Consider the following 27,868-nt stretch of genomic DNA (forward strand, 5'->3'; position numbering starts at 1 on the left):
TTCTTTCTAGGATGCACTGTTAATGCGAGTTCCATCGATTGTCATAGTGCCTGCAACTTTGACAGCTACATCGGCGCCAGTCCCAGTTCCGGTCGGAGCTACTCTGTCGAGAGAAGCAACCCCAGTTCGGCACGCAGCGGGAAGACTCGTTACGAAGTGACGATGCGACTCGGGGCAAATCTAACAGGATATTATCGGTATGCTGAGAGGGAGCAGCTGTCGGGTGTCATGGAACGACAGGTGAGATGAGTGCAAACATGACTATGAAAATGTGTGCTTGGCTTAAGTTAGCTTTAAGCAAGGAGAAAGCATCCACTCCACTATTCCACATAATTGTTCGTCAAATTTAGTTGATCGTCGCCCTCGCGCCTAGTGGCCGCAGAGGCAGCCTGGCCGATGTTGTGGAGAACGTTACGCACTGCGCCCGGTGTGCCGTCCAGCGAGGAGGTCCACGGGTGGTGGGAGGCCTGCTGCTGCGCATTGTTCGGCGTGGGGCTTCCGGCGCTGCTCTCCATGATGGTCGGCATGTTGGGTGCGTGCTGGGCCAAGGCTGTCTGCGCCTCGGTGCGCTCCAGCAGCTGCGTGAAGCTGCCTCCAATGTTATCGCTGCCTTCGCCACGTGTATAGTTGTGGGCCGATCGGGACAAGGGACGCCAGCGATTCAACTTCTTGGAGGCCAGCCGCTGAAGGGGCGGAGTACGGGTGCCAGACTCCGCGGACTTACTGCCAGCAGAATGCTGCTCCAGCAGACTGCTCACGAGCTTGTCCAGCACCTTTAGATCGACGTTTAGTTGGGAGTTGGGGATCGAGTTCATCCGGCTTCCAGCCAGGCTGCTCGAATTGGTTTGCACGGGGTCCCCATCTGCTTTGACTCTGTTGAGGCCGGCTATCTTTGCCAGACGTTCCGTGAGCTACAAACAAAAAAATACAGATATTACTATGGCTCTTAGGCTATACAACCTTTAGGCTTACTTAGATTATAATTTAATTTACCTATTATTAAGAAACTGCTGCAGTTTGCTAATTGTTCAATAAGTAATTGCTAGGCCCACTAATACTTCAACGCAACCAATTAAACTTTCTGGTATTCATATGAGAAATTACAATTAAGCAATAAAAACTAACGAATTATGCCCTTGGGCCTTGTGGCCTTGTGTGAACAAGCGCACGAGCACGCCAGAGCACTGCCTTTTCTCCCTGCCTTTCTCTTTTGTGCACTGGCACTGGCAATGGTACTTGCAATGGAAGAAAAGCAATATATTTTCGGAAGCGAAGGCTGGCAGGTCTGGCAGGTCTGTCAGGGCGCCGGCTCTTCTCAGGAAAGGGCGCCCGCTTGGAGCTGCTCGGTGTGCGACTTTAATTGATGTTTCATTTCCGTTGCAAAGTGCTTCCGTTTTCCTGTGTTGCGCATCCGCCGTTTGTTTTGTCCAAGCCGGAGCCGAGCAGAGTGCCGACCTGGTAATTGAGTATCAATGCGGTTTTAAGTGAAAAATGCTGCCAACCTTTAGCCCTCACTTCTCCTATGCCATGCCGCGCCAGGAGTGCCAGGAGGGCCAGGAGGGCCAGGAGGGCCAGGAGTGCCAGGAGCGCCAGGAGCGGCCTCTTAACGTGGCATACTCAATGGCCAACCATTTCCGTTTTTAATCTTTTGCCTTGATTTGCTCACTCTTCGTTTCGTTATTCGTTATTCGTTTTCGTTTTCATTTTCGTTTTCGTTTCTGCTTTATGTTTCTGTGTTTTTTCAATTGCCTCGTGCTCCATTCAAATGGGGTTAATTGAGTTTTAGTGGCCGGGACTCACTTTAAACTGATTACAAGCTGTCGAGAGGGCCGGCGGGTTTCGAGGGCGTTGTCGCAGGCTCCGCAAGTTGGTTTTGCAATTCGCATTTCGCTCGGGTATTTTGTAGCCTGTCTCTCGAAATATTTAGAGCATGTCAGTCTGCCATCCACTCAAGGGCCATCCTCGCCGCGGCTCCGTCTGCTCACATCTTCCTCTTTCGAGCTCCATCCGCCTGCTCCGAAATGAATTAATGTAGAAGTTGATTTGTGGCAATCGACGCTTGGATGGCTTTTGAACGCTTCTTGGCGGCGAGTTTTAATTGAAGCGCCTGCCTGCCTGCCACGCCCACTCTTAAACAGGAAATTAAGAAACTTTTTCCAGACATAGCAACAACCAACTGGCCCTGGCCCTATAATCCCGGATTCGGGCTTGTGGCATGCAAATTTTTCCATCATTAGCGAAAAGGTGAGAATATACAAATGAAACTTTTCCGATTAGATCTGCAATTAGTGGTTTTTCTTTCTCTAATTTTGACCAGCGACGAGAAGAAGTCCCGCATATGCCTTTCAGCCACTCAGTGATCTTGAGTTGTTGCTCCTCCACAACCCTCCCTACCCTTTCCCGAAAACCCGTAGCTGCAAACTGCGTGGATTTATGACCCACCCAAGAACGTGGACATTCTGGACATGTTTTTGCTCATTTTGGGTTCAACTTTGAGGTCAACTTCCTTCTCTCCCTGTTTTTGCTTGGATACCACTTCGCCAAATAATTGTCAGCAATTAAGCTTAAATACTGCTCGTCGGAGCGCCACTTGCCTGGGCCAGGATTGAAGAGGTCTGAGCCATCAAATGCCATTTCCAGACACTTCCTATCGCTCTTGAGGGCATATGGCATCTGTCAGCTAGCATTGGTTTAACTATAATTTCATCAAATTCAATAGGAACCATACAAACGACACGACGACTACTATACGGGCAATGTTTTTCCGAGAGGCAAGACAGAAGATTGGACAAACATAAACAGGTGTGTTCGGCATTTGTATTTGCATATATTGATAGATGGAAGGCGAACCAGATACTATGTGTATCAACTGAATCAATACTACTGAATCTGGTGCCTTATAGAGAAATTTGGCCATCGAGCTATTGATGAATAATAGGCTGGCAAATATTTGGTCTTGTGTTAACTAGGCCCACCTTCTGACATAACTGAGTGCCAATAAATTGCAAAGGGAAGTCGTAAACTGCTGTGCAAACTTGCGAATCGAAATCGAATATAAAAGGTCGCATCCAGGGGGAAAAGATTATCATTCGCCACTTGCGAATCTCCAGCAAGATGAGGAAGACAACGGCGATCCTGAGCTGTGTGCTCGTGGCCCTCTGCGTAGCAAGTCTGCCTCTTGGGGCGGCCGTCACCTGTGAGGCCGATCCCACGGATGCGGCCTGCATCGACTGCACCGTCGACACAACCAACGCCGAGTGCGTGGCAACCACCACGGTAGCGGCTGAAGTCACGACAGTGGCCGCCGAAGAGACTACGGCAGCCGCCGGCGCTGGCGCTGAGACAACCGCTGCCTCTGCCACCGCTGACACGACAACGGTTGCATCTACAACCTCCACAAGCACCAACAAAAAAAAGAAGACGGTCGTCAAGTACAGGCGGAGAATCAAGCGGGGCAAGCAGAGGCGGAGGCGCAACCGAAAAACAAGGCGCAGGAGGAGAACCACAACCGGCTAAATTACCTCAGAACGGAATCACGTACACCGCCAACGACATGGGACATGCAGAAAACAAACATCCTCTTAAATTAAGACTAAATTGCGCAATTCTTAAATAAACTTTGGAAAACCCAAGTGAAAACAATATTCTGAGCTGGTACAGGACTCACCTCACCAGCCGCATTGCTGGAATAACTCATCCGCTTGACCTTCTTGAATGTGGCATCGTTCTCGGCCTGGGCTAAGGCACGCTCCAGGGCATTATCCATTTGGACATCGCGTTCTTCCAGTCCTTGATAGTGGCCGGTCCTGCGACATAGGGGAGGTCGGAAACAAGTGTTATTCCATCGTTCTATTTACTTATAATGAGCTGCCTATGTGTCTGCTATTTAGTGGCTTTTAAAATCTAAAAAAAATGTCTGAAATGTTCCTTTTCAATCAAATTGGTATCGAGCTGTCGCAGCCTCTAAATCTGTTATTGAGTTAATTTCCCAAATTATGAACATATTCTACCACCATTTGTTACCTTTTGTGGGCTCCTATAGCCAAGGCACGCCATAAATACTGCGAAATGATTTCAATTATGCGATACATATTTTTGCACAGCTTCTCTTGTTCGCTGTTTTTGCATTTCCCTGCCCTGACATAAATACTTTCATTATTTACCTTTCCAAATTCCTTTCAAGCATTTGCCATGACAAATGTGTGGAGTAAATTGCCTTGCCCCAGGACATTGCCACTCAAGTACTCATACAGAGCGCAAATGTAGGCGGCACTTAAAAATTGACTAAAGGGCGTCCTGCTGCAAGGAGTGTTCTCTTATCTATGTTTACCACTCACCCAAATAGCTTGTCCATCCCCCTAGCGGCTCCTGCCACACTGCCACGAGCACGGGAGAAGGTGTGCCGCATTGTGGAGCGATTCGTCTTGCGCACAGTGCGAAGATCGGTCTCCCAGAATCTGTTGCAAACGAGAATATTTTACAGAATAGTTAAATGAAATGAATTACACATATACATAAACGTAACGAAGATCGTTTGGGCCCCAATTTTATATAATATTTTCGATAACTTCTACAAAAACTTTTCAGTTGAGCTCATCTGAACTTTTCCTATTATAGGAAATATCCTTCAGGCTATTGGCGTGCCGCTCGGCAGCAGCCACGGCCCCCATTTGTGGTGGCACAAGAATGTGTCCGAGAGAAACCGCATAAAAATCATTTTGAATTGGAAGAGAAAGGAAATTCGCAACCATAAACCGCTGTCAAAGGAGAAAGAACCTCAGCAACGAAAACAAAACCAATTCGCCAAAGCCGGGCAAACTGAATAACTACAAATAAATATGAAATCATGCACTTTATGCGTAATGCAACAGCCTGCGGAACGAAAACTAGACCGTCTGGCATGGCTTGGCATATGCTGGGGGGGTGGTCCTCGAGCTCCCTGTCCTTCCACTCAGACTGTCCTTCGTACTGCTTCCTTTTATTTGAAAAGGGTCGCTGCCCGGGACCCGCCAGGGCATGCAAGTATTGGACAAAGTGCAGAAAAACAAACAGACAAAACCATCGGGAACGGATGGCTCTAGCAAATTTACACAAATGCACGTTCTAGCCAATAGATGCTATGAGGGCTGGATTATATAGCAATCTGATCTCGACCTACTCTACGCTCTCAATAGCCAATATCGCCAATATCGCGTTGGTGTTCGCAGGCTTCTGGCCAAAATAAACATATCCTTAGCAAGAGTATGAATTCCGCATACACAATTTCTAAAAGCTATACAAACAACCCGCAACGAGGCTGCAGAGCGTGTGCGTGCTTAAATAAACGTTGACATGGACACAGAATGTTTTTACATGTGTCCTACAAACGGGTACATACTCGTACTCGTACGACTGTATGTGCAATGTAATAAAATGGTACACTCTTTCGCGGTCAGTTTATGGTGGCAGAAGTACGCTGACAACTGGGGGCAGAAGAAGGCTTAGCCCTCGCTTAAAGTTATCTCGAGCGGCACTTTCGAAAATTAAAGGTCGTTACGGCCAGCCATATGTCTGGCCTCTAGGACTGCCGAGAGGGCCGGGCTGAGACTGAAGCTAAGGTTCCCTCCCATTTGTCATTTCGCCCAGAAATGGAGGGCATTCATTTTCATTAAGATTGCCTAGACCACTCGGCAGTGGCCGACTGGGGAAAAACATGGAATAAGTGAGTTAATTATGCGATACATCATATTTTGAAGGAAGCACTTGCTCAGGAAGCCAAGCAGCGCGCAGCGCTGGCTGGTGAATGTTGGATACAATTCGGAAGACGTTTCTAACAAATCGTTTTCGCTAAGAGGCCAGCAACAACGCAATCCAATATACTTGCACACTGGCTGTGTCTGAGTACGAATCGCTTTTCCGACACTCTGTTGAGCTCCAGCGTTTTATTGATTTAAACGTGCAGCCTGCTGAAGTGTCAGACAATACAAGTTAATTTCCCCAGCTAGTTGGCCGCATTGCACACACGTGTCGTCTGCGGGCACTGTGTTTGCCCGTTGTGGGCCTTAATCTAAGATTGAGCAAACCAATAAACAAACTGAGATTCATCAGTTCAGACCTGATTAAGTTAAAGTCAATGTCAGTGCTAAGGATTGTGTACAATTTGCATATAAAGCATACGTATGGGGGGATACTCGTACGTATGATCGACCACGAAGACAAACCCCGAAGGAGCGCAGGCCAATGAATGGGAAACTGGAGAACCTTGTGGCTGATATTTGTCTGCGTCTGTTGGCATTATTAATTACACTACCAAATGGAAGGCTGGCCAAGCGCACATAACGGAAATGATAAGCGTAAAAGTAATTGCTCCTCCATCATTAAATACAGGGCAGATTTTTAATTTTCCCTTACTCAGAGGAATGTATACAATTTACCAAAGGGCTGTACGACTTAATATCGTTTTCGAAAAATATAATGTATTAAATCGGTGGGGGGGTATAAATACTATATAAACTATGTATGTATCTACTCACCGCTTTAAGTCCGGACTAGCAGTATACGGTGCGGATACTTCTTTAATCTTCAGTACTATTATGGCGGTGATAAATATGCAAATCACATTCACAATAGTCAGGCAAGCGGACACAATGCCATTGATCAGGAACTCGGTGGGCAAGTAGCTGGTGTAGAGGAAGGGATACGCGCTGGTCGAGTTCATTGGCTCGTTCTTCAAGTGCGGAATACTCATGTGCTTCTCCGGATATATAAGCCAAATGCAGGCCAGCGACCAAAACAGACCCTGCAAGGCAAGAGAAGAGAAGAGGAGAGAGGAAAGTCAGACGAATGGGCAGGAGTGTGACTTTGAAGTTAGTCATGGCCGTCGCTGCTCTCGTGGCCGGTCACATGTGGTTGGACTGGCGCGTCTGCTTTCGGGGTCAGAAGGTCGCCGCGTGCTTAGTTCCGAGTGGGGGGGTATCGCCTGCCTTTGGCATACAAAGTAGTGTGACTGCCTGCCGGCCGGCCTTGAATTGTTATAACTTTTCAGTATGTGTGGGCGACGCGACGCAGATAAAACTTCATTGTCGCATTTTCTGCTCGTTCTGTTATTCTTCTACGAGTATTCCCTTCGTTCTCTTCTTTGCTATTATAAATTATAATGACTCAGCACACTGCTCGGCAAGTCCGGAAGTGCGTGCCTCCCATGTACACACACACACACACACATACACACATACATAGACTCCTATACGGATGTGTGTTTGTTTTTCCATTTGTCTGCGAGCAGAGGGCATTTCTTTTCCTCGACTTACTTTCTGTTTTCGTTATTATTCGAATTTATGACCATTACTCTGTGAATTATTGCGTGCTTGGATTTGAAAGTAGGAACCGTGAATTCTCCCGAAAAGAAAAACTGAAGTTCGTAGTTCATTTCGAGAGAAAATTGGTCGCAAATTTAATAAACTAAAATTGTCAATTGCAATTCTTGGAATGGGTGCCGGTCGCTTTTTTTTTCATAAATCACACAACGCACTCTTCAGCGTGCCAATAAAGAAATTACTCATACGCCCCGTTGGCCAGGCTATTGCCTTAGGGCCAGACGAAATAGCAATTAATTGTAACACGCTTTGTGTGTAAGAATAAAATAATAAAAACCAACGTGGAGAAAAGCAACAAAGCAACAACGAACAGCTTCAGTGCGTGCCACTGATTTATGCAGGCCATACACATGTAGATGGGAGGAGGAGGAGCAGGAGGAGGAGGTGGAGAGGCGGCACTTGCACACATGCTCGACCGCAGTGGCCGCCATGATTAAGCGATTTCGGCGCCATTGTTTTAGCCGGTTAAAGTTCGGGACTGGGACTTGCGTCTCTCGCCTCCATTAGCCATTACCCAGTGTCCATAATTTGGCTTTTGCATCATTTTGTCATGCTTGTGGCCTCCGCCTTCCAGCCGCGCCTTTGTCTTTCTGTCAGCATTGATAAATGTCAGCAAGCGGCGTTGCTGGCAAGTTTGTTTGTTTGTGTGGCACTTGGTCTGCCGTTTCCTATGTGCAAGTTTTTGTATGCGTTTCCCTTCGGAGCCTTCTGCTGGCTTCTGGATTCTGCCTTCTGCCCCTTTTGCAGTGTGTGTGCCCGCTTTATAATTTTACGCAACATCCGCTTTCAGTTGGGAAACAGGCTTCATGGCTTGGATTCACAATTCGCACTTGAAAATTGGGTCGAAATTTATGCACTCGTTGCGGCTACGCCACACAAAGTAGGAAAACAGCTGAGAACCGGTCCGGAGTGGCCTCCGCTCAAACTCCTGCGGCCGGACAGATTTATGGGGAAAAGTTTTTGGGCAATGCACTTCAGATTAATCAGCAAATTGTATTTCGGCCTAATTTATGGCGAAGTTCGCTTCAAGGGTTCCACAAAAAATGCCATAGCTAAACTTCTCCAACTCTCGTTTGCGTTTTCCCGATACCAATCGTGGTCCGGCCTCTAGGTCCGTTCTGTCAACTTAGCCGCCCTTAGTCCTTGCAACAACACTGCAGTTTCCAGGGCGAATTGTTGCAACACTTGAATTATTGGTATGAACTTGGATGTAATAAATAGAGAACGTTTTCGTTCTGTCGTTCTTTCGGTATGAATTTAGCTTGAGTCTCATAGCAGAATTTTCTCAAATGCCTAGAAGTAAGAGCTTTTTTTTTCTTTAAATTATGATCATAATGTTGAAATGTTAATTGATTTTAATACCCTCTTAGTAGCGCCTAACAAAAACAAAAGCCTTCTACGAAGAAGACAATTCAAGGTCACGGAAGACATCTTCAATAAACGCTTTTCCGTCATAATATTTGTATGGATTTCTCTCATTATATGCATGCCGTAAAAGCCTTTTGCTAGCATCAGGTATCGGCTTACCAATTAAGCTTACTTCAGACAAAGATTACATTTTGCACTTGAATGAGTAAATACCGGCACACACCCACACACACACACACACATACACAGATAAGTGGGTACTCACGCAATTGACAACTGGGGGCAGCAGCGAGGCCGAAATGGCAACACCGATCAATGGGCCCGCAGAGCCCTGCAGCAGGGCCACGGCCACGCCGGTGCCAGATGTTAACGCCCACAGAACGCCCATCCACAAGGCGCGCACATTGCCCCTGTGAATCGAAAGAGAAATTATTGAAAAACCAACTGTAAAATGGCTAACGAAAGAGCAAAAACGAAATATGAAAATTAATTAAAAATACAACAGAAGGCAAATGACAAATGTCCACCCTCTCCAGTAAATGCTACATCTGTTTGTCGCCCCTTTGTCCCCCCTTGTTGGATAGGCACTGGGCCGCCGGAGGTAACTGCAAATTAAGTCACATTTAGATGAATGTTTGGCCAACAACCGACGACTGTCGCTGTCGCTGACGCTGACGCTGCTTATCTGCCCTGCCCCTTGCCCCTTGCCCCATGCCCCTTGTCGCGGCAGGGGTCAGCCATTTCTCTGTCGCCAGGTGACGGTGACTTTTTATACCTTCTCTCATTGCGCAAAGATTTTTTGACACTCGCGCAAGTTTGTCAAGTGTCAGCGGCTTTGTTATCACTTCCGCCAACCAACCTGGTCGCCCACGGCTTGTCGAGTCAGGAGTCGGGAGTCACAGTCGTTTAATGGCGAGAAATGTTGGCAAACTTTTCATTGCGACGCGATTCTATACCCTTTCTGGGGGTATGCTCTTACGTACAGTACTTTTGTCTTGGTTTATTTTATAGCCCTTATTCGAACAGAGTCCATTTATATACAATATATTCTATAGACTCGAGGGAGAGTCACGCGTGTCCTAAATCAAACAAAAGGGTATTGTTGGCTGTGCCACGCCCCTCTCGGCTTTGATTCATTCGCCCCATTTGTACCCTTGGTTTGCCTATACGAAAATTCGGAATATTTTTTACCTTGGAGCAACTTTTCTTGATTAATGGCGCTTTGACTTTGCTCTGCTGGGTCGCCGTAGGTGTGGGTTTAATTTATGAATGCTAGAGTATGAGCTGTATAAGTATTTAACTTTTTATGCCCGAGCATTAGGCTGGGCATATACATTTGTTTCTGCAAATTGTTTATGGTTGAAATACGTGCATTGAAAGTAATGCAAATGAGGGCAAATCAGGGCTTCAATTGTTTTCTGTGAGTTAGGGTCGCGTGTTGAAAAGTGCTTCAAATGATGCTGTAGGTACATACATACATACGAGTAATATGTACCTAGATTTCTCGTACATCTTTCTATTTCAATGAGTAGTGGGTGCATGCAACTAAAAAAGGGCCAAAACAGGGCTGCTTTAAATTCTCATTTAAGTTAACTCCATTATGAATTAAATAAAGAACGTAAGTAGAACAAACAGACATTCAGTTCCATATTTTACATGCACATACTTGTGCACACATTTTATTCCTGGTTGCTGCAGACTCGACGATCCGTATCTGTCAGATACTTTGCCATGACGATATTTGCACTGATAATTTTTGCTCGCCGACAACTGCAACAGTGAGGACGTCCCACTCCGAAAGCAGTATATATTTAATTCATTTCGGTGTTGTTATTTATGTTTTTGGGTCTGGACACATGTGTATGGGAGGGAGGTGGGTGCAATCTGCCTAATTGAAATAACACCTGTACCAGAAAACTTCGCTCATTGAGAGTACTAGCACTTGGTTAAATGTTCTATGAAGTATTGACATTTAAGTCTAAGAATCTAATTAATACTGGAACTGGAGAAACCTCTGCTAACGCAACCACTTAAGAGTCTCGTCCTCCAGAGCAAATTCCCTATCAACCAATAGAGTTTTTCCATCATCAATGAGGTGGCTGACAAATGAACGTCGCTAATCCGATGGTCCGCAATGACAAGGCTCTATCTGCACGCGCCACGTGACACCATTATTGAGTTGAGTGCACGCCAACAATGGGTCGGAGAAGAATGACCACAAGAAATTCAATTTGATTGCATGCCCGCCATAGGCACACGCAATCTGGAAGAATTCATTATGTCTACCTATTATTATGATGAAGACGTGGGTAGTCAGTGGGCTCGTTGGGTGGGACTTGGCCAACAATAAAGCCCCAGCCCAGAGCACGGCACTTAATTATACATAGATACAGATGCCTAATACACTTGCATGTCGGATGGATGTATGTATCTATGTGCGAGTACATTTAGATGTCAGGCTCAACCGAGCCTCTGCCACATTGTGTATTGTGTATTATTATTTTAACAATTTATTTTGTGCAATTAACACAATTGCCGACACACATTCATTTCACGCAACTTCCGGCGAATTCTGTGGCTGAGCTTAATTTATTGCTCTAGTCGCTGCCGCTGCTGCTGCTGCTGCTGCCACTGCCGCTGCTGCTGCTGCCGCTGCTGTTACGGGGCGTGCGCGTCCCTAAGCCTATTTTGTGCCCACTGCTGGAACAGATTTACACAGACGGCGCGTGGCAACTTAAAGATTTCTTCGACAAAAAACGATGCCGTAATAAATGTGTGCTCATATATATAGACTAAAGTGACGGGAGAGATGGGGATGGGTACAAGGATGGGGGAAAAGATTGTTTCAGAAATCCTCGCACTGCCGCGCACTGCCGGCTGGAGCCCCTTTTAACGAGCACACGCCTCACATTACTCCTGGGTCTTAGATTATTTGACTTATTTGCAAGTAATTTGTTAGATTTTCACCCATAGACTTACCAATGACTTAAAGCAGTACCAAAATCTAAGCTTCTTGCGACACTAGATAATTAACATATTTAATGGATTTCGAATTTTCTTTAAGGGATTCAAGGGAGTCGAATTTCTTGTCACTGGGAAATGAATGACTCTTGGTAATTAGACTTAATTAATATTCTTAATGGTTTTTCCCCATTACTGCCGACTGCCAAAAGGCTACGGGTAATATCTTTTATGATTTTAAACATGATTTCATATCAGACATTTTCACTAAACATTTAGTCATTTAAGTCATGTAAATTGTTCGATTTTCAAATGGAAATTGTGTGTTATTCATTGGAATATGAAGCGTGTACAAAAAGGATGCTTATGTTTCAAATACACACGCGTACATATGTGCGTATTCCTTGCTGGAATCGAACATATGGCCGGCTCGTCGTTTTGGCCTCTGACATACGAGTATTTGTGAGTTCAAAGATAGAATATGGAATTGCAAATCATGAATATCTCTAAATTAAATTCTACATCGAAAACAAATTGGAATTTGAATGGCATTGGCAACCGCAACTTCAGAAAATGTCATTCAGATTTGATTATACCCAATCCAATCGAATCCAATCCGTCGATGACCAAATAAACGGAATTAATTTATTGTTCATGGTGAATTGTTGCGAACGTGAGGTATTTTCGACAATCGACCGTAATTGTTCGGCTTGATTGGGTCTGATTTGGGGCTTGTTTAACGTTGCTTACCATTGCCTTACCTGCCGCGCATTTCCTCCGTGGGCCAATCGGAATTTTGACCCCAAGGCATTTCGGTGGTGCCCAGAATAAGACCAAAAACGAAGCCGAAAAGCAGGGAGATGAACATGCCCAGTCCGAGGGAGAGGAAGCCAACGCGCTGAAATGAGAGAAGAGGAGGGACGGGCGGGTGAGGGTGAGACAGTAAGTTAAATGCCAAAAGACGCCAGAGAGCGACACTTTAAGCGATAATATTGCATACTTTGAAGCGCCAAGAAACTGCGAGTGGATTCGTGACATGTTAACCCAAATTTGCAGCTACGCAACTGCAAAACTGTTGTTGGCAGCTGCACACACAAAGGAAAAATGCTCTAATGTCAGCCACATGATGTCGTCTTAGTATGCCAAACCCACCACCCACTACCCACCACCCACTACCCGACCCTACACTGGCATATCTGGCATATTCCCCACATTCGCCAGTCAAACACATCTGTGACGCATATAAAGTAAGTGGTACACAGGCTTTAAGCAAGGGACTAACTAGTTGAAGACAAACCAGTGTCCCTTCAAGTAAATGCACTTTAAAGTTTAACAAACTAGCATTAAAGTTGGGCTAAAACGCTCTACTAATTTCCGCTTTATTGTTTGCTCTAGTATGTATTTGCGTTTGGGTTTGCGTAATGCGCAAACAAATTACACACAAATCTGCCTTTCAACTTTAAATGACATGCAAATATTTACAAAAATTGCTATTCAATAACATTCAATACCTTGGACCATAAACATTTGTGAAACCAACTCGTTTTCACTATTCGACGGCTATGGTATGCCGTTAACGTTTTGTCTGTATCAATTATTTTTAATAGCTGCCATCAATTTTGAATATTTTTTCACCTTTTCATCTTCTGTAATGGGAATTTTTGTGTGAGATATTTTTTCCCTGCACGCGGGGGATAATTTGAATGTTGCTTGTGTCTATTAAATATTTTTCATTGATGTTTTTTAAAGTTGAAATATTTTGTGATGAAATAAAAACAAGCCACAGGATTGGTGTGGGGTTCATCCATCCAGGGCGGTGTTTCAGGTCTTAAAGTATAAACTAAATTGTTTGTCCGATACCCAGGAAAATGTATTTGTGAATCTGTAAAGTATTCAGCATTTCAGTCTAACTCCAAGTATATTCTTCGAAAGTTGTACTATATAGGATCAGTTATTCGCGCTTTAAGTTTCGTGCTTGAGGCACCCTATCGTTTTAGCAAAAGATTATGCTGCCGCAACTTGAGCTCCCTTATGAAAGGAAGGCGGCAAAAAGGATGTACACAGACATATGTATGTATTTCAATTAAATTTTAATTGAAGTACGCAGATGTCAACAGCCGCAAGACACCTGGCCACGGGTGTACATGGCACGGGGGGTATACGGGGTAAGGCTGGCTGAGTGTGCTGCTAAAAATGGTGTCAGCAGACACCGAGCCGACAACAAGTTGCCCGTGGGATAGGTACAGTCCAAGGCAGACTGGCTCCGTCGCCTCTTCATTAGAACTGGAAGCAGACGAATATATTTACCTTTTTATTTTGTCTATTTGCTGTAGGCTTCCCCTTCTTGTATTTGTTTAAATGTGTCCGAAATTTGTCTGCTTTTATTTTGAACCTTAAGACCAGTCTTTTAATTTCATGAAGCGAAATCCGCTTTTGATTTAACAAAACTTCAAGAAGGAGTATGCTCTGTGAAAGCAAGATAGTTGCTGTTTCTGTTCGTGACAATTATGACAATTTTAAGAGCAGCTCGACCATAAGGTGGTGTTAGAAAGCGGACCATAAGGTGCTGTTAGAATGCGGTTCAACTTGAGTTTTATTCGCCGTGAGCTAAATGTGTTGCTAAGAGCTGCGTTCTTTACTTTTAAGAAGCTTAACTTAAGTTATACACAAGAAAGATCTGCTGTTGGTGGTGTTTCTATCTTGGTATAATTCTGAGCAGGAAAACTTGGGTGTAATATTGCTTTATAAAGTTCTTTCATTTGTAATAATAAAGAGACCCTATTTGTGGATTTCAAAGCGCTCTTTTATAATTAAAATAAAAAGTGTATTTACATACATACATCGATTTTTGGATAGCGATTTTTGTTTGTATCCAAATTTCGCAGAACATTTGAATATTTCATACGGCTCCACCCTCTTCGAGCCAACGCTGCCAATAAACAATTCAACAACTTTACCATTTACCACAAAAGCGATGCAAATTTGCGAAACATCAAGCGCTGTGCCGTTATGTCGCTATGCATTTGACTGGAATAACCCAAATACACTCGTCCGACCCTCTCTGGCGCATATTTCGGTGGGGTTGGGTGTATGGGAATTTTGACAGCTGGCACGGAGGACGGATTGCCATTGGACCGACGACTCTCAACGCAATTTGCAATGCAATTTTTATTATTTTTCAAATGTCATTTGCTCATAAATCACTCAAAAGTATCACATATGTATGTAGACCCAGTCGAAGAGTCGCGAAAAAGTGTTGACAATTCCATTTGAAAAGCGATTCGAAATGGGCTTTTGGGCAACTCCCTTCATCTACCGTTTCCGGTTTCTCTATTTTTCCCCAAGGTGTTATATTCTGGATTTGTTTTTGCCCAGCTTTTTTGTGGCGGTAACACAGTAAAACTCACAACCGCTATGTGGCGCGAATGGTGGCAAGAATATAGCACTTACCATTAGCTCCTTGTCGGAGATAATTGCACCGAATGTTATCGACATTACGGGCCCCATAAGCGGCGAGACCAACATGGCCGCAACAATATTTGGTGCATTATTCTCGACCAGTCCGAGGGCGGCCAGAGAGCTAAAAGCACAAAACAGAGTTTGGAGGTTGGAGGTTAGAGGTCAGAGAAATGAGGTTTTACTACGGAGTTGTAAATGTAATTTTCCAACTTGTTTCGCCAACTTTTTCTTGAGCTCTTTGGCCGTACTTACTCGGCGGTAACAATTAGCAGCAGATAGTCAAAGGACAGGGAGCCCCCGGCCCGTACGCCGTCCACCACCTGTTTTACGGTTAATTTCGATTTAATTGATTCCACAAAAGTGTTCCACTTCGAGACGTCCTCGGCATCGTCGCTGTAAACGGCAGAGAACATAAAAACTCAAATAAATAAGCGCCGCCATAAAATAAACTGTGGTAATGGCGGGATACTCGTAAGATGTTTCTAATGTGAAAACACCAAGTGGGATAAAAATGTGCTCCAGCTGTGTAATTGGCGCAATGCCCTTTTATTGGGGGCTGAAGAGTAAGCCGAAACATGGTTGCTTTTGGCTGAAATTCCTTGATTTCCAGGAGCTTGGCGCCTCATCACCGGCGCATATGATTCAGTATCTTCAGGGAGTCCTTGCCTACTCAGCCTGGGTGTAATTATTCAACCGTAACATTGGCCAAATCATCGCCCACGAACAAAACTCAGCTCGAGCACACGCTAACCCCAATTACAAGCTCATCATGTATGCACACAGGCATTCCAAGTCCAGGTCTGTGACAATTACTTGGCAGGAAGTCACCGTGTGTATATGTCTTTACTGTCGGCTTTGTCATTTCGAATAAGGACAAGAGCAAGCAAATAAATTGTACGCCCCACCAGCTGGATGCATTTAACCCTTGTCTAGGGCCAGAGTCATAACCCCATCAACCCAGACCAGCTTTCATATGCAAATTTTGGCATTTTCACTTTCCGACACGACGACTAGACTCCGAATTCTGTGACAATACTTGTCCCAAATAGCTCGTAAGTCTAACCCAGAAGAGTAATAAACTTGGGCGTGAGCCAAGGCCTATGGCCTTCTTCGCGGCGGGTCTGTGGGGGTCTTCCGGCTAGACGAGCCAAAAAGAGATGCCAACGTGAAAGAGGCAAATGTCACGTTTCTAATAGCCAGACGGACAAAGGATGACGTTGAAAGTGAGACTCGAAACTAAGACTCGACTGCGACTGCGACTGCGACTGCCAGTGAAAGTTAATGAAATGACTGACGCCTTTGACACGTAGGAGAACACCTGAAATTAGTTTTCCACAGAGCGACAGCTGCGGCAGGGAGCCCCTGACAAAAGACACTTCACTGCCAACGACTCGTCCGCCCTGACAAACGACTGCACGCCGTACAATGCCATGCCGGAGAAACACAATACTCGCGAGCACAATGCACATGCACATGCACATGCACATGTAGATGCAGATGTATGCACTTACCTGTAGTCATCCCGCATGTTGGACGGATCTGTGATGGCATCATAACTAACGCTGCACGGCAGAACGCTGCAACGGATGAACGATATAGATTTCAGTCCATGGCAATAGTGAAACAAATAAGTAACACATGTTTATGGGTTAATAGTTCAGTACTGCACTACTGTATACGTTACAGTGTATCTTCCATTTGAATTAGATTTGTGCGCACAAGGGTATTTATCAGATAACACTTTACATTGTCTAGCTACTCCGCCCGAAGGCTTGAAAAACATCTGCTCCTTGAATCTTATTCTTCTTAAATGTCTTCGACTTCCTTTGGCAACTGGTCACACCTTCGACTGCACTTTAATCCCTCCTGCTTAATGCTATTAAATGATTATCACACCTACTTATCGTCCCTTCTCCTGCAGCATCCCACAGTGTATTGTTGCTCCTGCAGCTTTTGTTAGTGCCTTTGTTTCTGCATGCTCTTTCTTGCCCTTTGCCCTTTGGCCTTTGTCTGTTCGTCTTTAATTTACTTAAAGTCCCACTTAGTGCAGTTCATTGTTCTGCTTAACTTCGACTTCTCTTGTATTTTTCTTAATCTAATTACTTGGGAGCATTTCTTCAAGGCCTAGTGTCCGGTACGGTGCTGTTGAAAGGGGAACTGCTTAAGCCAAGTTTATTTAAAATAAGATGTAACTTATACAGCAATCACACTTTTAAGTTTGAGACTTCTGCGGGACGTACAACAGTCCAGCTGTTGCCAAGAAGTATCGGTTTTATCGGTAGTATTACCTAGAAGCCTACAAGCAATCATAATATGGCAATGCACAACACTTCAGGAAAGTACTGAGGCAACTGATCCCCCACTAAGCCGTGGGTTCTCATCTTTCTGCATTTTATTGCATTTTTATTAAAACCAAGAGACAGGGCCTGAACGAGGCCAGGGGTCGACCAGCTGTTGCACGGCAAAGTGTGGAGCGACCTACGAGTTCTTGGCTTTCCCGGCACGTTTAGCGCTGCGTCCCGCTGTCCCCCTGTCCCCCTCAATGTCTCAAGTCTCAACTTACCTGACACTGGAATTCAATTTAGTGCCAATGCCCAGTTCCGTGAGACAGTGCAGAGTAGTCTCGCAGGCGTCGCCGGCTTGCAGCGGAAAAACGACGTGATGAAAATAACCTTTTTTGCTTGTTGTCCAAGTAACGTGCTCAATTTCAAGCTTGACAAGTAACTCCTCAAGTACCTGCGAAAGAAAGACAAGCAACAGCTTAGCGCGGAGCATTCCACCGACTTACAACTTTTGCATTTAATTGGATCGCTGGGGATCCGCTGGGGCTGGGCTGGACAGAATTTGATTTAATGGCTTGGCGACTGTTGATTTATCTCGGCCTTGCTCGAAGGCTCTCTGTCTGTCTGTCTGTCTGTCCCAAGTGTTGCATTCATCAATCCTTGGCCGGGGCTTAGAGGCCACCCCATTCATCAGTATAATCCACCACAAGATAACATCTGGGTAACAGACGTTACTGGCGCTTCGCAAAAGTATGCAATGCGCTCGAGTCACGTTCTGTCTCGTTAAGTGCATTCACAAAGCAACAGTCCGGGCCCAGAAGACACAGTCGCAGTTGAAATCAAACTCTTGCCGCACAACGCACACGAAAATCAACTTTAAGTGCTTGGGGAAACATAAAGCTTTGGCGCACTTGACCGTACCTTCTGGTCGATAGCATGGCCGAAAGGGAGGAGGGTGTGGTACTTGTGGCTGCCCAGAGAACGACTTACCTTTTCAAGCGGCACCACTAAATTACGTCTGTCCAGCGACGCAGTTGTCGCAGTTGTGTCACCTCCTAGGGCTCCTGCAGCACGCTTAGGCCCCTCTGCTTCTGGTCGACCGGCAACACCGACACGTCCAGCTCCTGGACCACCGCCACGGCCACCTCCACCACCACGCCCACCGACCACACCGCGTCGATACTTGGGCACATTCTTGTCACGTAATTCAACTTCGAGTCGTAGTATTGTGTTGTTATTCTCCGGAAGATTGATGTTCAGATTATTGTTGCCACCTCCCCCGCCACCGCCACCGCCACCAGCCCCTCCTGGTCCGCCCGAGCCGACCACAGGTTGGTTTCCATGGCTACCAATAGTCCCGGCAGAAGTCTCGGTGTTAGCTTTATTTGAAGTGCCTGGAAATGGTTAATGAAAAGGTGATGTGGACATGTACATAAATTCAAGCTGATGCACTATTAAGAAGGATTATAAAATACACGAAGGTCCAGCATTCGCAGGCTATAGTTTTTCTTTCAGTTTATTTATTGCCATTTAACTATTTATATTATAATTAGCGTGCATTTCTCTGATATTTGGATATCCAGTTATGCGTTTAATAAATATTTGGCTTACAACGGACAACGATGTGCGGCATTTCGACCGCTAAGCTCATTTTTGCTGCAAATTACGCTAATTAAATGCCACGCTACCAATAACAAATAATCATTGTTATTATACAATTAAACGGGTATTTTGTGCTCGACCAACCTTTGTTCAAATTAAAGTCGGAAAATAAACACGCCCATGCCGCATGGGTCTCCACTAAGCTCCACTTGAGCTACATTTGTACCTACATAAATAAATAAATAAAGTGGCAGTGGCAATGGCAGGCGAAAAATCAAATCAAAGTCTATATAAAAACCATACAAAGGATCACAATTTATTATGCCAACGAGCAGGCACAGACGAGGGGAGGGGGAGGGGGGGACAGCCAGCCAGACATCGACATGTAATATAAATCCCGCCACATTGACAAATGCCGAAATAAAGCTTAAATGCGCTTAGGCCAGAAGCCAGAAGCCAGGACTCACGACCCGCCCCGCCGCAAGCGGTGCCGGGTGTAGGTCTGAATTTGTTTCGCATAGTTTCTCTGGTGGGCAAAGTTCCAAGAGTCAGCAAATTTGCCATCCTTGGCCCCGGCCAGCCAATACCTGACCATAACCCAAGTGGCTCTGCATTGCCTATTTCTGGGACCCTGGGTCGGTTAGTGGCATTGAATGGCCAGATCCGGCCAAAGATTCGTTAAACTTGGATAGCTGTGGCATTGAAGAATCTGTGATTTATGTCTGACACCTTTGAGCCCTGCTCTACACTGATTCCACTTAAATGTGTCGCTCTCCTCTTTCCATCTTCATTATTTGACACACTTTAAGACGTCGCCAAGGACAACATCTATTCTTTACTTACTTGTCTATACTTTTCAGGTTTTTATTTCAAGTTTTTTGGCATGGCAATTCTTTAGGCTTTATACTTGAGGTACTTGTTTTGTTCTTTCCAGGACTTGTAGAAACTTTGTTCACGCCTAACATGCCCACATGCCCCCCTGCTCCCCTGCCCCCCTGCTCCTTCATTGTCATTATCAGCCTGGGCGCTGCCATAGTGACAAACTAAATTAATGATGATTTTCTTTGATGGCGATGGCGATGGCCCGGCTGTTGTTTTGTATTTAAATAAATGTTTGATTAATGCTCTTGCCAAAAATTGACTCCTACATGTTCGTTCCTGTCATCGCCTTTTTTCGTGTCAGATTTCCCAAGACGCCAGACTCGCGTTTCCATGTGGTGCGGCCTTTTATTATATCCATTTTTTTTTGTTATCGCCTTTGATTATGATAAATTGTTTGCTAAAATGTAGCGTTGGGAATTTTGTTAATTAACAATAATTTTTCGGTATATATCCAGGAAGAACGATTAAAAAATTGGCAGCCCAGCCCCCACCCAATATTACCTTGTGGCTTCTGTTTCTAGGCCCAAACTTTTCTATCTGTTCAGCCTGTTCAGTTCGAAATTCTCCGTGCAATTTCTTCGTGGCTAATTCAATTTTAATATTACATTTTCTGGCGGCAGCGTGTGCTTCCCACTCTTGGCATGCCCTCGTAAAGTCGGCTTTCTACAAGGATTCTTGGTAGATAGCCGCAAACTGTGCCAGCACACCGAAAATGCGAAACAAAACAAATCTACGGCCCTGTGTTTACGTCCGTGTGTGTCTGATGGGTGTTCATGCAACATTCATGGAATGCTTTCAGTTGCTGAAACACTTTTACGATGTCATAAAATAATTAATAACGCCACTAAACAACGTAATTACGCGCTAAGCCCAATGCATACAGGTAGATGTGGGCGTGGGAGTGGGCGTGGGCGTGGGTGGGGATGTGGCTGGGGCTGGGGATGTGGTAACGGATCACTATGAGCATGGGTTGGGGGCCGCTCGGCAGATTTTGCGGTTACCAGCGCCTAGGTGAATGTTACAGGTTCGTGTAAACAAAATTGCAACTTTGTATTTAATTAGGCACAAGCGCTTATTCAATTTCGCTGTTCGGTCCCCGGACTTACCGTAAATCAGCTCACGTTCGAAATTTGCCGTCGGCACAACGATTAGAAAGACTACGCCCGGCATCCTGTCGCCTGTCAACGCCTGTCAACGGGTGAGCCTGTGAATGGATAAACCAAAGTGGCCCGTTTAGTTAGCAAATTGAGTTCCGAGGCAGTCTCCGTGACTGCCACCCCTCCCCCCCAGAGACTGAGACATTCATTTAAATTTTTCTGGGCTGCTTGGCCAGGGTCGAACGAAGTGTACTCCGTCTTAGCCACCCCTGAATGCATTCAAAACAGATAACTGTGCTTTGCATAAGCAGTAGAAACACTTTCCCAGCTATAAATGCAGCCCCTTATCCCAGACTACTCCGGGCCGTACTATATTCAGTCACGTCACAGCACAAGCATCTCTCCGGCATGTCTAGGTAAATTTTCGCTTTCAAGACTGAACTTTTTAATGTTAAAGCCACTCTCCGGAGAGGTAAGTAGTCGTAAATGCGAGCTGAAGGTCATTATTAGTAGTTGCCGCGAGTGAGCCCTGCTTGCATTTTTCTAAAGGGATCCGTACTTGCCGGAGAACAGAGAACAGAAGCATGCTTACGGCTCGGAAGCAGATGAATTAAAATTTCTTAATTAAAATAGCATGTTCGCTCGACTCCACGGGGTCGGCAGCTACGCTGGCCATCCCAATGGTAATTTCCCTTTATCAATCATATACGAGTATATATGTATGTACCTGCCTCTTCAAGTATTTGGCGAATAGTCGATATTCGAATGTACGGCAGGGGAAAAATAACAACAAAAAAACCTTTAAAGATACACATTGGCCCAGCCAGGACTCTCGTCTACTTGAAATTAAAATGCCATTAGCACAGAGTTGAGATAAAACCGAAGCGAATACGATTAAATAGAGGAACAGGGCAAACGAGCGCAGGATATCACTGACGCCTGAGTGCTGATGCTGCGCCCTGCCCTGCTTTAAGACTGGATCTTCCTGCCAGAACGTATGCACATGAGTGTAAGCGAATAAGCCTCAGATTTAATGGAGCTGGGATTTTTACTCTGCAATGAAATTACTTCGATGCGAGGCCCGTGTGGTGCCTGCCTTGGTTCAGACCGGAGCAGGATATCAAAGTTGCTTGACCAAAGCATCATTTCATTTCGAATGCGGCAGATGGAGTGCAATGCACCTCCGCCGAATAGTGAGTTCAGGCCCCAGTGGACAATTTTAATGCGTAGTCTCTGATGATGTCGGAAGTAGCTTTCTCTACAAACTGTTTTTTTTGCCACACTTTTACTTAAAAAACTTTTCAGAGCAGTCGCAAACAAACGGCCTACTCGTGCCCGTCCTTATTCTGTGCTGCACAGAGCCCACAGACGCGACTCATTCACCCGTTCCCCACAAGCCTCTTAAGAACTTGCAAGCCAAACAACCGAAGCCACTTTGCAGCACGTTCACTGTTGCACTTTTTTTCTTACCACTTGCCATCTTTCATTTTGCGGCATATTTATTAAAAAAAAAAAGAAAGAAGCACAAAAATGGAAAAATGGTAGAGGGAAAATAGGGCGGAAGTGTGCACGCGAACGAAGGCTACAGGAAATTCTTTTATATTAACCGAAAATATTTATTTTCTTACTCGCTTCCTTCGTTTTTGTGCGCACTTTTCTGATTAATTCCGTAACTATATATTTACACAACTCGGGTGAAGTTTTCCCTGCGACGACGACTACGACGACGACGACGAGGCACTTGTGAAGACCCAGGCCTGTTTCGAGCTTTACTTTCCACTTCTGGCCGGATTTTACTTGATGCTTTGCATTGTTGATCCCACTATTTTTGTGCCCCCAACAATGGAGCCCACCACTAATTTGTATGAGTACCAGACCGGGCCCTAATTAGGGCGAGAGAATTGCATTAGCTTCGCATTCCAAGTGCAGCGGCAAAAAATCCCCCATTCCCCATCCGCCGACCCCCATCAAAAAGCCAATTGAAACTCCAAGGTTTCGAGCTCTTTCTAAAAGGCGCTAGAAGGGAACATAATTACTACCAATAAGTTTTCGCTAAAACAACCTATAGTGTCCACTTCAAAGTAAGTCCCAGGAAAGCCGAAAGACTTTCGTTGTCAGCTTTGATTTCACGGTTTGCCCCTTTTCCAGAGTATTTTTCCACTTTCCACTTTCCCATTTCTCCATTTCCCCACACTATTGTAGCAATGTACTCTCCGTCTTAATTAAGAGCGCTAATTGGTTATGTCTGCGACTCACGAAAAGTTCAAACCCTGCAAAATGAGTGCCCCCCCTATACGAGGGCTTATAGTCCCGTCCTAAATGAGTAGGTAGCGGAAAATAGAGGCGAAATGCGTTGATTTTCCTTGTGTAACTATTGTTTGCGAGGTACTCAATGTTTAAGTGTGAAAAAACTATTACTACCCTCTGGTGCTTGGGAATTGGCTGTTTCTATTCAAACCAAAACTGTAATAATTCGAATATTCAAGCAGATTTTTACACAAAGCCAAAAAACAAAGAACAAGTTGGGAAACCAACCGTCTGAGCACCGTATTGGGACATGGGTAGGGGTCCAGCAGGAGGATACGGCTTAAGCATAATGCATAATCATTTCAGACAAGGATAAGCCGTAAGTAAAACGACCACGAGTCAATTCCTGCAGCCTGGCACACACGGGTGCAACAAAGCCCGGCACAAAGCAAACTTCTACCAGAAAAATGTCTTTTATGGCCAATTTCAGCGAGAAAAGCTTCGGCTCCAGCCCGCAACTTAAAGCAGGTCCGATAAGAGCAGAGCAGCCGAAAAAGCCGAAAAAAGGCGAAGGTCTACGGTTGCTTTAAGCGCTCTCCAGTGTAAGATTCTGCAGGTGACTTGGGCCCCAACTGTAGCCCCCACACAGACCTCGCTATCCATATCTAGCACGGATACGTTGTACACTGATGCGTGCTTAATGCTCAAAGGTACTATTTGCTGGAATATTTTACCATTAATTCCAAATTATGAAAAAGTGTCGTGTGGAAAAGCGAGTCGAAGGTTAAGGTGGGAAAAGACTAAGAAAAATGAGGAAAAAAAAGGTAGATGGACATTAAAGGGTTTTATTGTGGGCACACTTTTCGAAGTTCTTGTGTTTTATCAAAGGATAAAGAGTAAGCCGTATATGTAATCTCCGTATATTTGTTCCTTATTTTACAGCTTGGTCGTGTCTTGCGCAACTTCAATATTACCAAAATCAGCGATCTTGAACTGATTTCGAACTCCACCGATCGCTTGGACATGACTTTTCACTTCTTTGGGGTCAAAGGTGACTCGCAGCGCATTCGGGAGGCAATTACCCGAATGGTGGAGCGTGGAAGAATCGGAAACTTTACATTGGTTGCCAATTTTCATCATTTCGACGAGAATCCGCCGTTGAATTTGCTGGTGAGTAGCGAGAAAAACAGAGAAAAAATCCAGCAAAACTCATTAATCCAGTTCTTTATTGCACAATTGGCCCAATTTGGCCTGCCAGAATTTAGTTTGAAAGCAAAAATAACAATGAGATCAAGAATATTCGCTTAAATGCAGCACAGGCAGTCCTTTTTAAAGCCTTTCATTACACTTTATCTATTGAAATGTTCCGACTCTGTGGAATAAATATACATATTTAATTTGTCGCTGGCACTTTTTCACTTTGCACTCGGAGAACATCAATCAATTGGAGGCATTCCATCATTCCATCATTGATTTTTTCCGAATGGTGCTTTTATTAATACGTATCGGAGACAGGAAGGCTGGCTATTAAAAGCGTAATAAATATACTTGTACGCGCATTACATAGATGGCACTCTTTCCATTTCCGATATGTATTAAACAATAATTTATGAACTATTGAGGCACGTGTTGAAACAAACGAGTCGCCAATGGAAACAACAACAGTAATAGCCCGTGTAGCAAAGTGCCGTGTTAATAAATATGCGTATATCCGTACATAAATATGTCAACAGTGTGGCACTTGACACTCGGCCCGAACAACGAAAATAATTATTTATTAATTGCGGCTTGCATGAGCGAACAATTGGCCTCATCAGGAGTCCTGCAATTAAGTTGCATTAACCTGACGAACAAGCCGACAAACCTCAGGCGGTGACCAGCAAGAACAGCGAGCCAGCCTGGACCGATCCCAGCCCCAAACCCCAAACCCCCAGCACCAAACCCCAACTCGAAAACCACACCTCAACCGCCATATCCCGACTGTTCGATGTCTAATTAGTGTAACATTGTCCGACTGCTGTCCATGCGTTGTCCCTCCATTGCAGGATCTGAGCGTCAATCAACCGCAAGGAAGCGTGCGCGAGGACAGCGAGTTCATCATATCCTGCACCGCCCAGGGCTCATCCCGCATGCAATTCCAGTGGTTCAAAGACGGAGCCGCGGTGAATGCCAGCAAGGCAACGAGGTAAGTAGATACTCGTAGATGGTCCCAGCTGCTTATCACATATGTACATCCCCAGGGGGTCAGTGCCCCGGCTCAAAATACTATAAACATTGACCAGTTGAACGCCTTAAATCCGTTTCTGTTGATTCCGAATTTTAATAAAATAGTATACGAGTAAAATGAAAATAAGGAAAAGCTGGTAGCCAGCCAATGTCACACACGGGAGGGCAGAGATCGCTGGGGATGCACAAGTGTTCAATTTGACTTTATGACTTTTACACATCAATAAACATGACATAAAAATGCCTCGAAAAATAAAAATGAAACGGCCAAAAAGGATAAATAAGCGAAGCCGAAGATAAAGATTTGTCAGAAGTAGACGGAGGCCAGCCAAAGCGTAGACCAGGACGAAACGAAACCTAACCGCAGTAAGCCCAGCCGAATGATTGATCATAAATCCAACAGTGTGAGGCAGTTGGAGCACATGTGTAGCCAACATTCACGAGTGGCATGGTGCGATACTCTGGTGGGGGCCAACAGTTTCAGTTTGCTTGGGAGAGCGCCTCCTCGTATGGGCTGCGTATCTGTGTAGTATGTACTGTGTGCGGGGGTGAATTACATAAAAAGCATATGGCCGTGACTAACGAGGGGCTGTTACTTGGACCACTTGGCAGGGGTTGTCAGGAGTCTGGCTTTAGCCACTCCTTCAGGCTCCACTACGAAACATGTCTCCCCGACAATGTGACATGCAGCCGCAGCCCCACCACAAGGCACAACTGTGTAATGGGACGTCATTAGAATGGAGCGGGAAATGGCTTTAACCAAGTTAATTCATAGTTCCTTATTCAACAACATTTTAATACTTGGAAAACACAACCAAACATCCGTGCATTGTATTTGGAGCTCAGCCAACAAAAATCTTCACCTGGAGGTAACTATTTTTGTTTATTAGAAAACAAATCATTGTGTGCTCAACCGTATTCTTTCAAATAAATAAAATAAACCCTGCCAATCGATATCCTAATCTATTTTGGAAGTACTCCAAAACGAATGCTTCTGGTAGAACAATCTGACCCTTTCTTGGGAGCAGTCTGCCTCTCCAATATCACATTCCTCGACTCAGTCGTAGCCCGAACTTATGATTACTTTTATGCATACGCATACCCCCATACCCCTACACATACCCATACACATTCCTGTGTCTGTGTGTGTGTGTGCAACAAGAGTTCCACACGTGGCAGGGCCAAGCTGCTCTCCCAGACCGACTTAGGCGCATTGATGTGTAAAAAATGACTGCCATACAAGCCGCAAACACATGTTTCCCCAACGATGGGGCCAGTATTAGTAAATATTTTAACTAAAGTGAAGTGAAGTAAAGTCATTCATTTGGACATTTACTAACTTTGCATCACACAAACGACTACACATTAGATCCGTCCGATGACCTAACTTTTGCGTACTAAAATAACCGGAACTAAGTGAATTTTGAATGCTTGATTTCACGTGGGCAGTGCTATTTATTATCCAGGAACAATATTCCCTACTATATACAATTTTCGACCCCTACGGAAGCTATTTTCCATAAAAGGAGGGACGTTACTGTACGGGTTTCCAAATTGGAGAAACTTAAAGCTCGAAATTGAGGCGTTCAACTGTTAACCTATTGAATTGCCAATCGCCCGATTTTGACCCAGTTAAGAGATGTTTAACGGCCACAGACCAAGAGCAGGACCAAGAGCAAGACCAAGACCCAACCATAACCTACTTAATGAATGCAATTATTTTCCAATCACGTCGCTAACGCTTCCTAAGCTCCCAAGGCGCCAGCAGCCACAACTACGAGTATCAGGAACCTACCCAGGTCGGGTCGGGCTTTGATTAACATGCCTTGGCGCTCCCATTCGCTGGCAGCCAAGACACATGTGTAAAATAATCTATAGCATCCAGCAGGGCTCGGCCATTAATTGCCACACTAATCCTGTCGAGATTGGAGTGAGCGGCATTCCGAGGCCCAACTGTGCTGCTGATTAAGTGTTACAGCGGTACTAATGCTATTATTAGTTTTGGGCCACCAACTATTCCTCATTCAATAAGCTGCCTGCCACACGCCACCCACTAACTGTCTTCGGGGGCCTGATTGGTTGGGTTTGCCACCTGAATCACGGCTAACTTGATTGGTTTTGGTTTTCACTTGTGAAGGAGGAGCACTTGATTTCTTTGTTTCGTTACTTTTTAATCACAGCTTTTTTTGAAAACTTTTTCTTACTGGAAACTTGCTTGCCACGCTGCTGTCGGGAATAAACTGAGCCGGAATCGATTGCCTCGACATTTAATATTACTTCCAGCATCCATGATCCGCCTGGCAAACTATCGCTAATTCCATAAACGAGAGCACGCGAAAATATACGATACAACGTCTTGACGTCTTTTGCACCGATATGTTATTTCTAA

At 45.0% G+C, this 27,868-nt stretch overlaps 3 protein-coding genes across 5 annotated transcripts in view; 2 read left to right on the forward strand and 1 right to left on the reverse strand.

Annotated features, from left to right (window-relative positions):
- LOC4817281 (uncharacterized) overlaps positions 1-27,868 on the forward strand; it is an 88,177-nt gene that overhangs the window by 33,077 nt on the left and 27,232 nt on the right. The window contains exons 6-8 of the mRNA XM_001356275.4: positions 11-240; positions 24,196-24,423; positions 25,299-25,438. Coding sequence (XP_001356311.4) covers positions 11-240; positions 24,196-24,423; positions 25,299-25,438 — 598 coding nt within the window. The remainder of the gene's footprint in view (positions 1-10; positions 241-24,195; positions 24,424-25,298; positions 25,439-27,868) is intronic.
- On the reverse strand, positions 234-27,725 carry LOC4816779 (uncharacterized). 3 transcript variants are annotated; one of them, XM_001356272.4, is made up of 13 exons: positions 27,684-27,725; positions 21,016-21,113; positions 18,416-18,819; positions 17,707-17,879; positions 16,655-16,720; positions 15,396-15,536; positions 15,135-15,264; positions 12,446-12,582; positions 8,989-9,133; positions 6,513-6,778; positions 4,338-4,457; positions 3,668-3,806; positions 234-911 (listed from the first exon to the last, which is right to left on the reverse strand). In XM_001356272.4, the coding sequence occupies exons 2-13, from the start codon at positions 21,077-21,079 to the stop codon at positions 321-323; spliced, it is 2,376 nt and encodes a 791-aa protein (XP_001356308.4). In that variant the 5' UTR covers positions 21,080-21,113; positions 27,684-27,725; the 3' UTR covers positions 234-320. The 3 variants fall into 3 exon arrangements, with proteins under 3 accessions (XP_001356308.4, XP_033235787.1, XP_033235788.1); XM_033379896.1 differs by lacking the exon at positions 27,684-27,725 and adding an exon at positions 22,692-22,814 and having other exon boundaries at positions 321-911; XM_033379897.1 differs by lacking the exon at positions 27,684-27,725 and adding an exon at positions 22,635-22,653 and having other exon boundaries at positions 321-911.
- On the forward strand, positions 2,898-3,642 carry LOC117184010 (uncharacterized). Its single transcript, XM_033379898.1, has one exon. It carries the CDS (start codon positions 3,115-3,117, stop codon positions 3,514-3,516), a length of 402 nt encoding a protein of 133 aa, XP_033235789.1. The 5' UTR covers positions 2,898-3,114; the 3' UTR covers positions 3,517-3,642.

The sequence above is a fragment of the Drosophila pseudoobscura genome, chromosome 4 (assembly GCF_009870125.1).
Source record: "Drosophila pseudoobscura strain MV-25-SWS-2005 chromosome 4, UCI_Dpse_MV25, whole genome shotgun sequence".
Classification (NCBI taxonomy): Eukaryota; Metazoa; Arthropoda; class Insecta; order Diptera; family Drosophilidae; genus Drosophila; species Drosophila pseudoobscura.

Coding starts and splice junctions, on each gene's coding strand:
- LOC117184010 (XM_033379898.1), top strand. CDS start 3,115: ATGAGGAAGACAACGGCGATCCTGAGCTGTGTGCTCGTGGCCCTCTGC.
- LOC4816779 (XM_001356272.4), bottom strand. CDS start 21,079: ATGCCGGGCGTAGTCTTTCTAATCGTTGTGCCGACGGCAAATTTCGAA. Junction 9,134..12,445: donor ACGGAGGAAATGCGCGGCAG/GTAAGGCAATGG, acceptor TTCGATTCACAG/GGGCAATGTGCGCGCCTTGT. Junction 3,807..4,337: donor GGGATGGACAAGCTATTTGG/GTGAGTGGTAAA, acceptor CCTATGTCGCAG/GACCGGCCACTATCAAGGAC.